The 13,197-nt window shown below is 34.6% G+C and overlaps 1 protein-coding gene across 1 annotated transcript in view; it reads left to right on the top strand.

Annotated features, from left to right (window-relative positions):
* Positions 1 to 12,229, top strand: part of ITGAV (integrin subunit alpha V) — an 88,901-nt gene extending 76,672 nt beyond the window's left edge. Inside the window, exons 25-30 of the mRNA XM_017545059.2 lie at positions 365 to 523; positions 1,339 to 1,452; positions 6,979 to 7,092; positions 7,197 to 7,304; positions 8,201 to 8,323; positions 8,587 to 12,229. Coding sequence (XP_017400548.1) covers positions 365 to 523; positions 1,339 to 1,452; positions 6,979 to 7,092; positions 7,197 to 7,304; positions 8,201 to 8,323; positions 8,587 to 8,682 — 714 coding nt within the window. The 3' untranslated portion in view covers positions 8,683 to 12,229. The remainder of the gene's footprint in view (positions 1 to 364; positions 524 to 1,338; positions 1,453 to 6,978; positions 7,093 to 7,196; positions 7,305 to 8,200; positions 8,324 to 8,586) is intronic.
* Positions 12,230 to 13,197: the final 968 nt, after the last annotated feature.

The raw sequence follows: 13,197 nt of genomic DNA, 5'->3' as shown, positions 1-13,197 counted from the left end.
TATTTTTAGTAGAGACAGCGTTTCACCGACGGGGTTTCACCATGTTGGCCAAGCTGATCACGAACCTCTGACCTCAAGGGATCCTCCTGCCTCGACCTCCCAAAGTGCTGGGATTACAGGCATAAGCCACCTCCCCCAGCCTTGCTTATATTTTTATCATGACGCATTACTCTATGTTAGAGACAAATGTTGAGTTTGATCATTTTTGCATAAAAATGGTCATATTGTAATTATAGGTTAACTGTGGAAACTGTGCTATTATTTAAAACCTGTTGCTAGCATGATTTCTAAAGTTGATGTAGGGGAATGATTATAGTATAGATTTTTGCCCAAGGTGTAGATACATTTTCTTTTATCTCCTTAGCTGAGAAACAATGGTCCAAGTTCATTCAGCAAGGCAATGCTCCATCTCCAGTGGCCTTACAAATATAACAATAACACTCTGTTGTATATCCTTCATTATGATATTGATGGGCCAATGAACTGCACTTCAGATATGGAAATCAACCCTTTGAGAATTAAGGTAATGTTCTTAGTAGCAGCTCTTCATTATAATGATATTTTATTGCCTTCTTTCTAAACCTATAAAAGAAATTCATAAAATAAAACCAACTCTGCAAAAAATGGTTTAGTTCATAAGCAGTACACTCAGGATAAGATCATTTATGTAATGGGTAAGAATTAATTCTTGACGTCCTAATGAACCATATCTTCATGGAGTGCTTAGTGAGCCTCATGAGATGTCCTTCAGTGATCCAGTTTGACCTTGGCTCCATCACAGTGTGGTTTGTTCAGGGTATAATATCACATCAAAGGTGTTTTGTTGTTATAATTTCTACCTTCAGCATAAGCTATACTATTTTACTCATGATTCGTTTGACTTACATGACCTAGACTAATGTCATTTTATAGAATTACATACGCTTTTGGATATTGTCATCACCATCATAGATTTGCACAAGAAACTATTATACAGTATGGTCCAAGGAAAGGTAAAAAAATAGTAATAATAAACAAAATTAAAAATATACCCATGATTGACATCACAGATGTACTGTGGTATTTCAGGCTGTTTGTTTGTGTTTCGTCAGTTTCCACTGTAGCTAAGCAAGGGCTGAAAACAATGGCTAGAAAGAGCTAACTTTTTTGGTACATATTAAAGACTCTAATCTTTATTTTTTGTTCTTATTATTCACCATATATTGAGTGGTAAATATTCTGTCATACTAAATTTTCATTCACTATTTTTTAATCATATATAAGAGTTTATATCAAAATGCTGATGTAAAATGTTTTTCATTATCATTTATCACCATTTTATTCGTGTGATTGCATTAGATCTCATCTTTGCAAACAACTGAAAAGAATGAAACAGTTGCTGGGCAAGGTGAGCGGGACCATCACATCACTAAGCGGGATCTTGCCTTCAATGAAGAAGATATTCACACTTTGGTAAGTGCCATTTCAAGTATGTGCACTATAAACATTTAAAAATAAGTTATTATAGGACTGACGCCAAAGAACATTTCAAAAATAACAGCAGCTGTGCTTGAACAACTACATTTATTTTTATAGCATGCATTCCACTTACTTTCCTTTTTGCTAGTTAGATTAATGCCATATTTTCTTCAAATGATTTATTTTGTAGATGGCTATTAAAATTAGTTTCTTTCCCAACCTAATTTTCCTATCCATTCTTTAACTGTCTTCTTTCTTGGCCTTCTCCAAATCTTTGAGGCTTTAGTACAATTCTAAAAAATCCGGTAGGTCCCAACAAAAATACACTGGAATAATAATTAGCATTTGATTAACCTTTGTTGAGTTAGCCTATATAACGGCTATAATATTTTAAAGATGATTGTTATTTAACTTATTTTTCTTTTAATTAACAAATCTCTAAATCTCTAGTAGGGAACCTGGCATAGCATTTTTTTGTTTGTTTGTTTTTTGAGGCAGAGTCTTGCTTTGTCACCGAGGCTGGAGTGCAATGACACAAACACAGCTCACTGAGGCCTTGACCTCCCAGGCTCAAGCAATCCTCCTGACTCAATCCCCCAAGTAGCTGGGATTACAAGCACCCACCGCCATGCCCAGATAATTTTTGTATTTTTTGTTGAGATGAGGTTTCACTATTTTCTCCAGAATGGTCCCGTACTCCTGAGCTCAAGCAATCTGCCCATCTCGGCCTCCTGAAGTGCTGGGATGACAGGCATGAACCACCATGCGCAGCACTGTTACAGTGTTTATGTTCAATAGTGATCACTAGTGACTTTTACATTGCGAAATTCTGTGGCTCTTGTTAGTCCTTATCTGGTTCAAGTGCTTAGTGACTTTGGTTCACTTAATCACTTCCTCCTATTGACTCTCATGGCTGTAAATACAATCTAGTGTAGATGCCTTTGATTTATATTTTCAGTTTGAACTTCAGCACCAAACTTCAGATTCCAATATCCAACTGCTTACTAGAAACTCCTTTTAAATATCTAATAGGAATCTCAAACTTAATTCTAAACATAAACCCTTGGGTTTTCCCAAGTCTGCTCTTTCCATAATGTTTTTAGTTGATTTTAGTAAATATCAACTTCATTCTCTGTCTAAAACCTGGACCCCATGCTTAACTCCTTTCTTTCTCTCAAATCTCACATCTTGTATTTCAGCAAATTCTGTTGATATTTACTTTCAAAATGCCCAGAATCTGACTCCTTCTCAACAGTTTCGTCACCGACACAACGTAACCCAGGCTGCTTTCCCTTCTCAATTGGACTATGGTCAAACCCCTGGTTGGCCTCTGTATTTCTGCCTTTCTCCTCGCTATACTTCATATGCCACAGAAGCCACAGTGATCCTTTTATATATAGGTCAGGTTGTGTCACTCAGTGCCTTCCCATCTAATTCAATGAGAAAGCAAGAGGCTACAATGACCTTTAAGCCCAACATCTACAGGCCCTTCCTGCCTCTCTGCCTACATCTCCTCTCCTTACTATTCTGTTTCTCAAAATTTCTACCTTGCTTTTCATTGAACAGGTAGCCCCAAGCATATTTCTTCCATGCTTTGAAAATTGCTCTTCCATCTGCCTGGAGTTCTTTGTCCAAATATCCTTGCAGCTTATTTTCCCATATCCATCTGGTGTCCTTAAAAGTAAAATTATGTCAGAGGACTTCCCTGACCAATCCCTGTGGAATAGAAACTGCTTTCTACCTCCCAACCCCACTTTTGATCCCACACTTCTTTCCTCCCTCAGAATCTGTTTTTTTTTTTTTTTTGAGACAAAACTTATATAAAATTAATCATTTTAATGATTTTAAAATGTATAATTTAGCGCTTTTTAGTATGATCACAACATTGAACCACCATTACCGCTATAATTGTAAAGATTTTTCTCACTCCAAAAAGAAGTGCTGTACCCAGTAAGCAGTTTATCCACTCTCCCCTATCATCAGCCCCTGGTGACCACTAATCTGCATTCCTACTGATTTGCCTATTCTGGACATTTCATACATATAGTATCATACAACATGTAGCCTTTGTGTCTAGCTTCTTTCACTTAGCATGTTTTCAAGATCTACGTTGCAGTGTGCCTTAATACTTCATTTTTATGGCTGATTAATACTCTGTTGTGTGGACACAGCAACTTTTGTTTTTCCATTCATCAGTTGATCAACATTTCAGTTATTTTTACTTTTTGTCTATTTTGAATAGTGTTGCTATGGACATTCAAGCATATAAACATGTTTTTCTGTTTTATTGAGAATAAACATAAGAGTGGAATTGCTGGGTCATATGGAAACTCTATGTTTAACTTTTTGAGGAACTGTCAAACTATTTTCCAAAGTTGCTGCGGCATTTTACAATACCAACCAGAAATATATGAGGGTCGTATTTTCTCTACAACTTTGTCAACACTTGTTACTTTCTGTTTTTGTTTGTTTATTTTTAAATGTTTATACTCATCCTGGTTGGTGTGAAGAGGTAGCTCATTGTGGTTTTGATACACATTTCCCTATAGACTGATGACATTTACTATCTTTCCAATTGTATATCTTTTTCGGACAAATGTCTATTCAAATTTTTTGCCAATTTTTAAATTGGGGTTTTTGCCTTTTATTGTTGAGTTGCAAAGTATTCTTTATATATTCTGGATACTATCTTCATTAGATATATGATTGCACAGGTTTTGTCTCATTCTATGTGAATTGTTTTTTTACTTTCTTTCTGGTGTCCTTTAATGCACAAAAGTTTTGAAATCCAAAGTCCAATTTATCTATGTCGTCTTTTGTTGCTTGTATTTTTGTTGTCATATTTTTTAAACCATTGCCCAATACAAGGGCATGAAGATTTATACCTAGGCTTTTCGATTTTCTAAGTTTTACACTTATAGCTATTACATTTACATCCCTGACTCATTTTGAGTTAATTTTTGTGTATGGTGTGAGGTAGGGGTCCAGATTGATTATTTTGCATGTGGCTGTCCATTTGTCCAAGCATAATTTGTTGAATAAATTATTCTTTCCCCTTAAATGGTCTTGGCAGTCTTGTTGAAGATGAATTGATCATAAATACATGGGTTTATTTCTGGACATTCAGTTGTATTCAGTTGACCTATATGTATATCTTTAATGTGAGTAACAAATTGTTTTGATTACCATCGCTCTGGAGTTCAGATTTTGAAATAGGAAAATGTGAATACGTTTTCTTCCTTTTAAGATTATTTTGGTTATTTAGAGTTCCTTGAAATACCATATGAATTTTAGAATCAGCTTGTGCATTTCTTCAAAGAAGGTAGTTGGAATTTTGGTAGCTATTTTCTTGAGCCTGTCTCGATATGGGAAATACTGCTATCTTAACATTACATATTTCAGTTCATGAACATTGTATGTCTTTTTATTTATTTAGTCTTCAATTTTTTTTGTCTCTTTTTGTCTTTTTTGTTCAACTTTTTCAACAATATTTTGTCATTTTTAGTGCACTTGTATTGCACATCCTTGGTTACATGATTTCTATGTATCCTTTTCAATGCTATTTTATCTATCTATCTAACTATCTATTTGAGAAGGAGTTTTTGTTCTTGTTGCCCAGGCTGGACTGCAATGGCATGATCTCAACTCACTACAACTTCTGCCTTCTGGGCTCAACTGATTCATCCACCTCAGCCTCCCAAGTAGCTAGGATTACAGGTACCCGCCACCATGCCTGGCCAATCTTTTGTATTTTTTTAGTAGAGATGGGATTTCACCATGTTGGTCAGGCTGGTCTTGAATTCCTGACCTCAGGTGATCCACCTGCCTAAGCCTCCCAAAGTGCTGGGATTACAGGCATGAGCCACCACACCCAGCCTATTTTTATTTTTTGGAGACGGTCTCATTCTGTCACCCACATTGGAGGACAGTGGCAAAGTTACAGCTTACTGCAGCCTCGAAATCCTGGGCTCAAGCAATCCAGCTGCCTGAGACTCTGAGGATCTAGGGCTATACCTGCACCCACTACACCTGGCTAATTTTCAAATTTCATTTTTGCAGAGATAGGATCTCACTATGTTGCCTAGGCTAGCCTTGAACTGTTAACCTCAAAAGATATTCCTACCTTGTTCTTCCAAAATGTTGGAGTTACAGGTGTGAGCCACTGCTCTTGACCTCAATGCTGTTTTAAAGGAAATTGTTTTCTTAAATTGTTTTTTGGATTTCATATTGATAGTGTACTGAAATATGACTCATATTTGCATACTGATCTTTTGTCCTGTACCTTTTCTGTACTTGTTTTTTTAGTGTAGTTTCAATATGGGTCATTTAGTGTTTTCTATATGTAAGACCCTGTCATCTGCAAAGAGATAGCTTTACTTTATCATTTCTAATCTGGACACCTTTTACTTTATTTTTCTTTCTTTTATTTTTTTTCTTGAGACAGAGTCTTCTTCTGTCACCCAGGCTGGAATGCAGTGGCATGATCTCAGCTCACTGCAACTTCTGCCTCCCAGGTTGAAATGACTCTCCTGCCTCAACCACCCAAGTAGCTGGGATTATAGGTGCCCACCATCATGCCCGACTAATTTTTGTATTTTGAGTAGAGATGGGATTTCACCATGCTGGCCAGGTTTATCTCGAACTTCTGACCTCAAGTGATCTGCCTTTGTTAGCCTCCCAAAGTACTGGGATTACAGCAAGAGCCACTGCACCCGGCCTTAATTTTTCTTACTTAATTGCACTGGCTAGAACCTTCTGTACACTGTTGAGTAGAAATGGCATGAGTTGACATCCTTGTCTATTCCTGACCTTAGGGGAGCAAGAAATATGAAGTATGTTGTTAGCTATGGGCTTTTTGTTAATGCCCTTTATCAGGTCAAGGAAACTCTTTTCTATTCCTAATCATCACTGAATGGTACCACTACTGGATAGCATTGTTGTGAGGTATATACATGTGACATGTCTAATACAGTGTGTTCAGCATATAGAAGGTGGAGAATATTTATTTCTTTTGGCTGCCAACTTTCAAGTTACTGATTAAAACATTGAATGTGTCAGAGGCCATCAGCATGTGATTTGATTTCTGTAGACCCTGCATGGAATAACCATTAAAAATATTGTTTTCTTTTCCACAGAGATGTTGTAATCTGGTTTTTAGATCTTAAAAGTGTCACCATCTTTTGGGTTTGCCTAAAGAATATTAAGTTCTAGTCACAGAATGAATCTTTTAATATTACGGATCATATCGTTCTATAACAAATCATGTTAAAACCAACCCCTTCATTTACAAGGAACTACTTGGGTGGCAAAAGAAGAAAAAAGAAAAGAAACATACCAGCCCCTTCACAATGTAAAGCATTCATAGACTCAACTATTAGCCTGTTTATTTACAAGAGAAAATAATCTGTATAATCTCTCTGTGGCCATCACACAAAAAGAAAAAAAAAACACCAAAATGGTGAATTTTCCTGTAAGAAAAAAATGACCTTTTCCTTATAAGTAAAGGATTTGTTTTGGCAGGGTTGTGGAGTCGCTCAGTGCTTGAAGATTATCTGCCAAGTTGGAAGATTAGATAGAGGAAAGAGTGCAATCTTGTATGTAAAGTCATTACTGTGGACTGAGACCTTTATTAATGTAAGTAGACAGGTGCAGCATTTGGCAAACATATCCAGTTTTTTTTCAAAGAAATAAAAAAGGTCTGACATCTGTGAAATCATCTCATTGTTATTTCTATACAGAAAGAAAATCATAATCACTCCTATTCTCTGAAGTCATCTGCTTCATTTAATGTCATAGAGTTTCCTTATAAGAACCTTCCAATTGAGTATATCACCAACTCCACATTGGTAAGTTATTGTTTAGGCAAATGTAATAAATGTACTCAATTCAAATACTGTACACGTTTTTATTTTGTTCTAAAAAATGACAGCTTAACTCTTTTGATACTTTAATGAAGTTATGTGATGGGATTATAACCTAGTTTAATATTATCATTTTGCTCTTCCACCTCAGAATGATTAAAACTAGACTTCTTAGTTCAGCATCTTGTCCAGTGTAAGAGATTTCTTAGTATATACTAAATTATATTGGGGAAATTTTAGGAATTTCCCTTAGCACAGTTAGAAAGTTGGAAATTAACTGCAACAAGTGAGGCATTTTGAAGATATTTAAAGAGTAAAAATGGAATCAGCACATCATAAACTGGATTGAATTATTCAAAAATCATTTCAGGCTGGGTGTGGTGCCTCACACCTGTAATCCCAGTACTTTGAGAGGCTGAGATGGGCAGATCACTTCAGGCCAGGAGTTCAAGACCAGCGTGGCCAACATGGTGAAACCCCATCTCTACTAAAAATACAGAAAAACTGGCTGGGCATGGTGGTGCACACCTGTAATCCCAGCTCCTGGGGAGACTGAGACATGAGAATCACTTGAACCCAGGAGGTGGAGATTGCAGTGAGCCAAGATTGCAGTGCCCCTGTACTCCAGACTGGGTTATGTACAGGGTGAGACTCTGTCTTAAAAAAAGAAAAATCATTTTCAGATGTAATCAGAAGTCAGTGTCATTGGGAATTTGATGTGTGTATGTGCATACTATTGATACCAAATGTGAAACCACTAAATTATCATATGCAGGAAAAGAATATACTGTGCATTCCATTAAAATAAAATATATTCACTCAAATATTTGTTGATTAAGTCATGGACTGTTTTTAAAACTAAAACCTTTTTTCCTCAATAGGTTACCACTAATGTCACCTGGGGCATTCAGCCAGCACCCATGCCTGTGCCTGTGTGGGTGATCATTTTAGCAGTTCTAGCAGGATTGCTGTTACTGGCTGTTTTGGTATTTGTAATGTACAGGGTAAGTAATGGACTTAGAAAGAGGGAGAGAGGGAAAGCAGAAGAAAAGGGAAAGGGAAGAAGGAAAAGAAGAATGAAAAGAAGTAAGGGAAGGAAGAAAAGGACCTATAATGATGATACTTGATCAGCATTACTTATTATTTGAGGGAAGATAAATTGTATAAAATACAATTTAAATTTTCTCGGTGATAATATAATCACTCAAAAAATAATTCATATTCTACACTGATGTTGCAATAATAACCATTTTTCTTCAACTGACAGATGGGCTTTTTTAAACGGGTCCGGCCACCTCAAGAAGAACAAGAAAGGGAACAGCTTCAACCTCATGAAAATGGTGAAGGAAACTCAGAAACTTAACTGCAGTTTTTAAGTTATGCTACATCTTGACCTATTAGAATTAGCAACTTTATTATAGACTTAAACTTTCTTCATGAGGAGTAAAATTCTAAGGTTTTATTTCTGATAGTGCTAATTGGCATTAACCACAAAATGAGAACAATATTTGTAAACCTTCTCCTTATAAATAAGTTCAGACATACATTTAATAACATAGTGACTTGTGTTTTTAGGTATTTAATAAAATTTCAAGGGATAGTTTTTATTCAATGTATATAAGACAGGTAGTGCCTGGTTTACTACTTTATATAAAATAGTACCACCTTCAGCTACTGTTTCTGATTTAGTGTATTGAACTTTGTTTGTTGTTGTTGTTATTGTTTTAAAGCAGTCCAAATTTGGACCTTAGCAATCATGTCTTTTGTATAACTACTTAATGTTAATACATATTACACTACAGTTTACTTTTCGGATACTAAAGACTTTATAACTGCATCAACTTGGATTTTTTTTTTTAACACTTATATGGTAGAACTTTAAAAAAAAAAAAACATACATGATACCATCAAAATTCTTGCTTTTAATAACAAAGGTACAATGTTTTGTTTTAATATGAAAATTGGGTAGATGCTATTACATTTTTGTTTATATTAAATCGATGATATCTTATTACATTTTAACTTGTATAAATTTTATGTCAAATCCTTCAAGCCAACCTATACTAAAAATTAGTTCCATAATCACAAATGCCTCTTTTGTGTAATTGTTTAATTTCCCCTGAATATTGCAATGCTTAAAGCCATATAGAGTTGGACATTATTCCCAAAGCATATTTATTCCATTGTTTTAGTCTGGCTATTTGCAGTACCAAAAAAGAAAGCATTTTTATTAAGATACTATGTTTGTAGTTCTTTGAGATAGTTGCTTATGCACATAGTAAGTAATACATTCTTAGAGTAGAGCAGAGGTTTTAGTTAGTACTAATTTATTTTCCCCTATTCGTGTATTTTTCCTTACATTTCCAAAACTTACTGAGAATGGGTCAAGATCAATGAGGAATCTTTACAGTTGACAAGAACCTGGACCCCTCACTCCAACCTTGTGAGTAATGCTTAGAATAAAAACTCTTAAGGAGACTCACTGATTTACTTCTAGCAATAGCATGATGTTACAGGAATATTACCTCAGTTTAAGCAAAGTAATGTGTAAAATCAGTCTCAGCTATCAGAATAACTTCTGAAAGGTATTTTTACAAGCAGTTCAAGTTATTGAAAACCTTTTAAATCTTTCTTAGATTTGTTAGTATAAATTACTTTTCTAGGATTTTTAATAAAGCTGCATAGGTGGCAAGTTGTAGTTTTATATGGTTCTGTAGACTGGTGAACCTTCTAGAGGAATATATGATTTATTCACAGTTCCTCAAGGCCTGGGGATGATGATCATTTATACCTATTTTTGTGCAATTACATCAGGTTGTGCATTAGAAATGGAGAGTTTAATAGCTCTTTAACTGCTGTCCTCATTAGGCAATGATAAATATTTCCCTTAAATAATTGACTATTATGCTGTTTTAAAAATAATTGTAATTTATCCTACCATGTCTCGTAATTTCATGCACAAGTGACTGAGCTAATCTTGAGAATATATTCACAAAATAGAAGCTCATTTAGTTGAAGTATTCAGGTTAGGACTGAAGACTGTATATTTCACTTTGGTGAATTTCAAAAGTAATGGGTCTTGGAGTATAGATTTTTATTAGTAGCTTGAAAGAGCTTAATCATATGCAGTAAGTATTTTTATTACCAATAAATTTAAAATTTTTTAAGAAAATGTTTTTATCCTAGGGCCAAGTGTTGCCTGCCACCAGTCATTAAGTTAGTCTATAACAAATTTTACGTTAATAGTTTTACCACATAGTAACAGTCATTTCTGAAAATATGTTGGATAGAAAGTCACTCTTTGACAAAAGTGTTAGGATTTGCTTTTGTGCCATCTATTCCTTTTATGGCATCTATCTTGCAAGCAATCTTGTATTGGAGATTATAAGATGCTGTAATTTAGAAATTAACATGATTTCTTAAATTACCTTTATAAAATAGAGTTTTAAGTAATAGCATAGATTTTCCTTCAAAAAGTGGACATTTATATATCTACAAAAATATGGAGAAGTGTAATTTGAAAGCCTACTTTCTCAAGAAAATGTTGGGATACTTTTTAATCATAATTAAATATCAAAAAATTGTCCTATGAAAACTTTTAATCTCCAAAACATTTGAAATACTACCATATTTGTGATTCATTGAGAATTAAAATCCATTTTGAAGTGTAAAAGTCTTATAATCTGATTTAATTTTAGAGAAAACATATGAATGAACTCAAGGGTATTAAAAACGTGACATTGGTAAGAAATATTGATACTGGCATTGATTTTATATAGATATTTATTTCAAAATTGATATTTTGAGAAAAATACATGTCATTTTTTCTTTTACTTTTCTCTTATGATTATCACTGTAATTTTTATGTTGAAAGGTTAAACAATTAGTCACATATTATTGCCGTCATTCTACCTGTGTTATGAAACTACTTATTCATAGTTAATTCCTATTAACACTTACATTTCCATAAAGAAAACTCAAGTATTACTAAAAAGAGACTTTACTGGCTTAAGAGGGCCATGAAAGATTTTTGATGGTGAATCGTGACCCTAAAAGAGATTTGTGTATAGTATCCAATAGATCAAAGATTTTTATAAGGCAAACAGAATTTGTAAGTTGGTATATGTTCCTAAGTTGCAAAATGTAATGATGAGCTTGGTGGAGAAGGAGGAGTCATTTTTGGAATACCTGTGTGCAGCCACTACCCATCTCAGTGTCATCTTGTTTGTATTCTTAGATAGCTTATATATGTAATAGTTTGATAAATAATTTAAACACCTAAAATTTGAAAAATGATTGTAGGATCAAAAAAGGTGGATGAAATTATTTAATACTCAGTGTTTCTAAGAGTATCCCTTTCAGTTTGTTGGTTGGCTGGTTTGAACAGTAGAAATATGCAGCATGCAATATATGCTTATATTTCACTGTAACTTCTGATATATAATGAGCTTCTTGGGAGAGGTACTGAATCTTTGATGTTTTTTGTCATTGTTCTCAAGTGCAATATAACAATGTAACCAAATCTAGATAATTTCAAAGTTGTCATTAATTTAGTAAGCCTAATATAAACAAATATTAGTATTATTTTTGTTAGCAGGAAAGAGATTACATGAGGTTATTTACCCCTAAATGGTCCATTCTGCATTTTATTTAGGGCTGGAAATGAATTATTCTTTGAAATATCCTAAGGTAACTTGGAAGCTGTGTAGTATATCAAATTAATTTGCTACCTAATAACATAGAAAGTAAATATCTTTGTGGTCACCCACATTGGGTGAGGCAGAAAATGAATCTGTTCTAAAATTTGTAATTTGCTAACTTGATTTGAGTTAGTGAAAACTGGTACAGTGTTCTGCTTGATCTCCAACATGTAACTTGTGACTGTATAATAAACTGAAGCATATGGTGCCACTTTTGTGTATGGGGCTTATCATTTCTATGATGTGTTTATTATTATTATTATTAGAGAGGAAGTCTCGCTCTGTTGCCAGGCTGGAGTGCAGTGGCAGGATCTTAGCACACTGCAACCTCCAACTTTCTGGCTCAAGCAATTGTCCTGCCTCAGCCTCCCAAGTAGCTGGGATTACAGGCACGTGCCACCACACTCAGCTAATTTTTGTGTTTTTAGCAGAGAGAGGGTTTCACCATGTTGGCCAGGATGATCTCGATCTCCTGACCTCGTGATCCACCTGCCTCCCAAAATGCTGGGATTACTGGCGTGAGTCACCGCACCCAGCCTTTGTTTCTTAATTACGTGAACTAGCAATAATGTGCTAAAAGGATAACCTCAGAGAGGTAACTTTCTCTAAATCTTCATATCTTGAATGTTAGTTATTTGAAGAAAATAAACACAAAAAGAGCAAAATGTACCACATTAAAATCCATCCTTAGAAAGGCAAATATGTATTTCCTTTAAATATAATAATTATTTGATTTCTAAACAGACTGACTTCTCACCTTTGTTATTTTTACCTTACCAGATTGCCTTTAAAATGCACATTTACATCTTTCTTTTATAATTTTTAATTATAGTGTCTATATGCAGCTATAATATAAAAATACCTATTTTTATAAATGAAAAGTACAGAGAAGAAAATGAAGTGTTGAGATGCTTGGGAAATTACACTGAAGTAGCATAATACACCACTGTAAAATCCTATGGAAATAAAATAGAGCAACGCCAGCATCTAGAAGCCCCCTCCTGTCCCGCAAAAGTAGCCACTGTCCTTCTAACGCTTAGAGTGATATTTCCCTTGGACCAGCAAGTCATAATTACCCCTATCCTGGCCACTATACTTGATAGTTTGGCTCTAATTAAGATGTGAAATGTACAGCACCTACATATGGAAGTATTTTGAATGTGAGAATTAGGAAATGG

This window comes from Cebus imitator, unplaced genomic scaffold, assembly GCF_001604975.1.
Source record: "Cebus imitator isolate Cc_AM_T3 unplaced genomic scaffold, Cebus_imitator-1.0 Scaffold176, whole genome shotgun sequence".
NCBI lineage: Eukaryota > Metazoa > Chordata > Mammalia > Primates > Cebidae > Cebus > Cebus imitator.
This window is presented reverse-complemented; position numbering and strand designations above follow the sequence as displayed.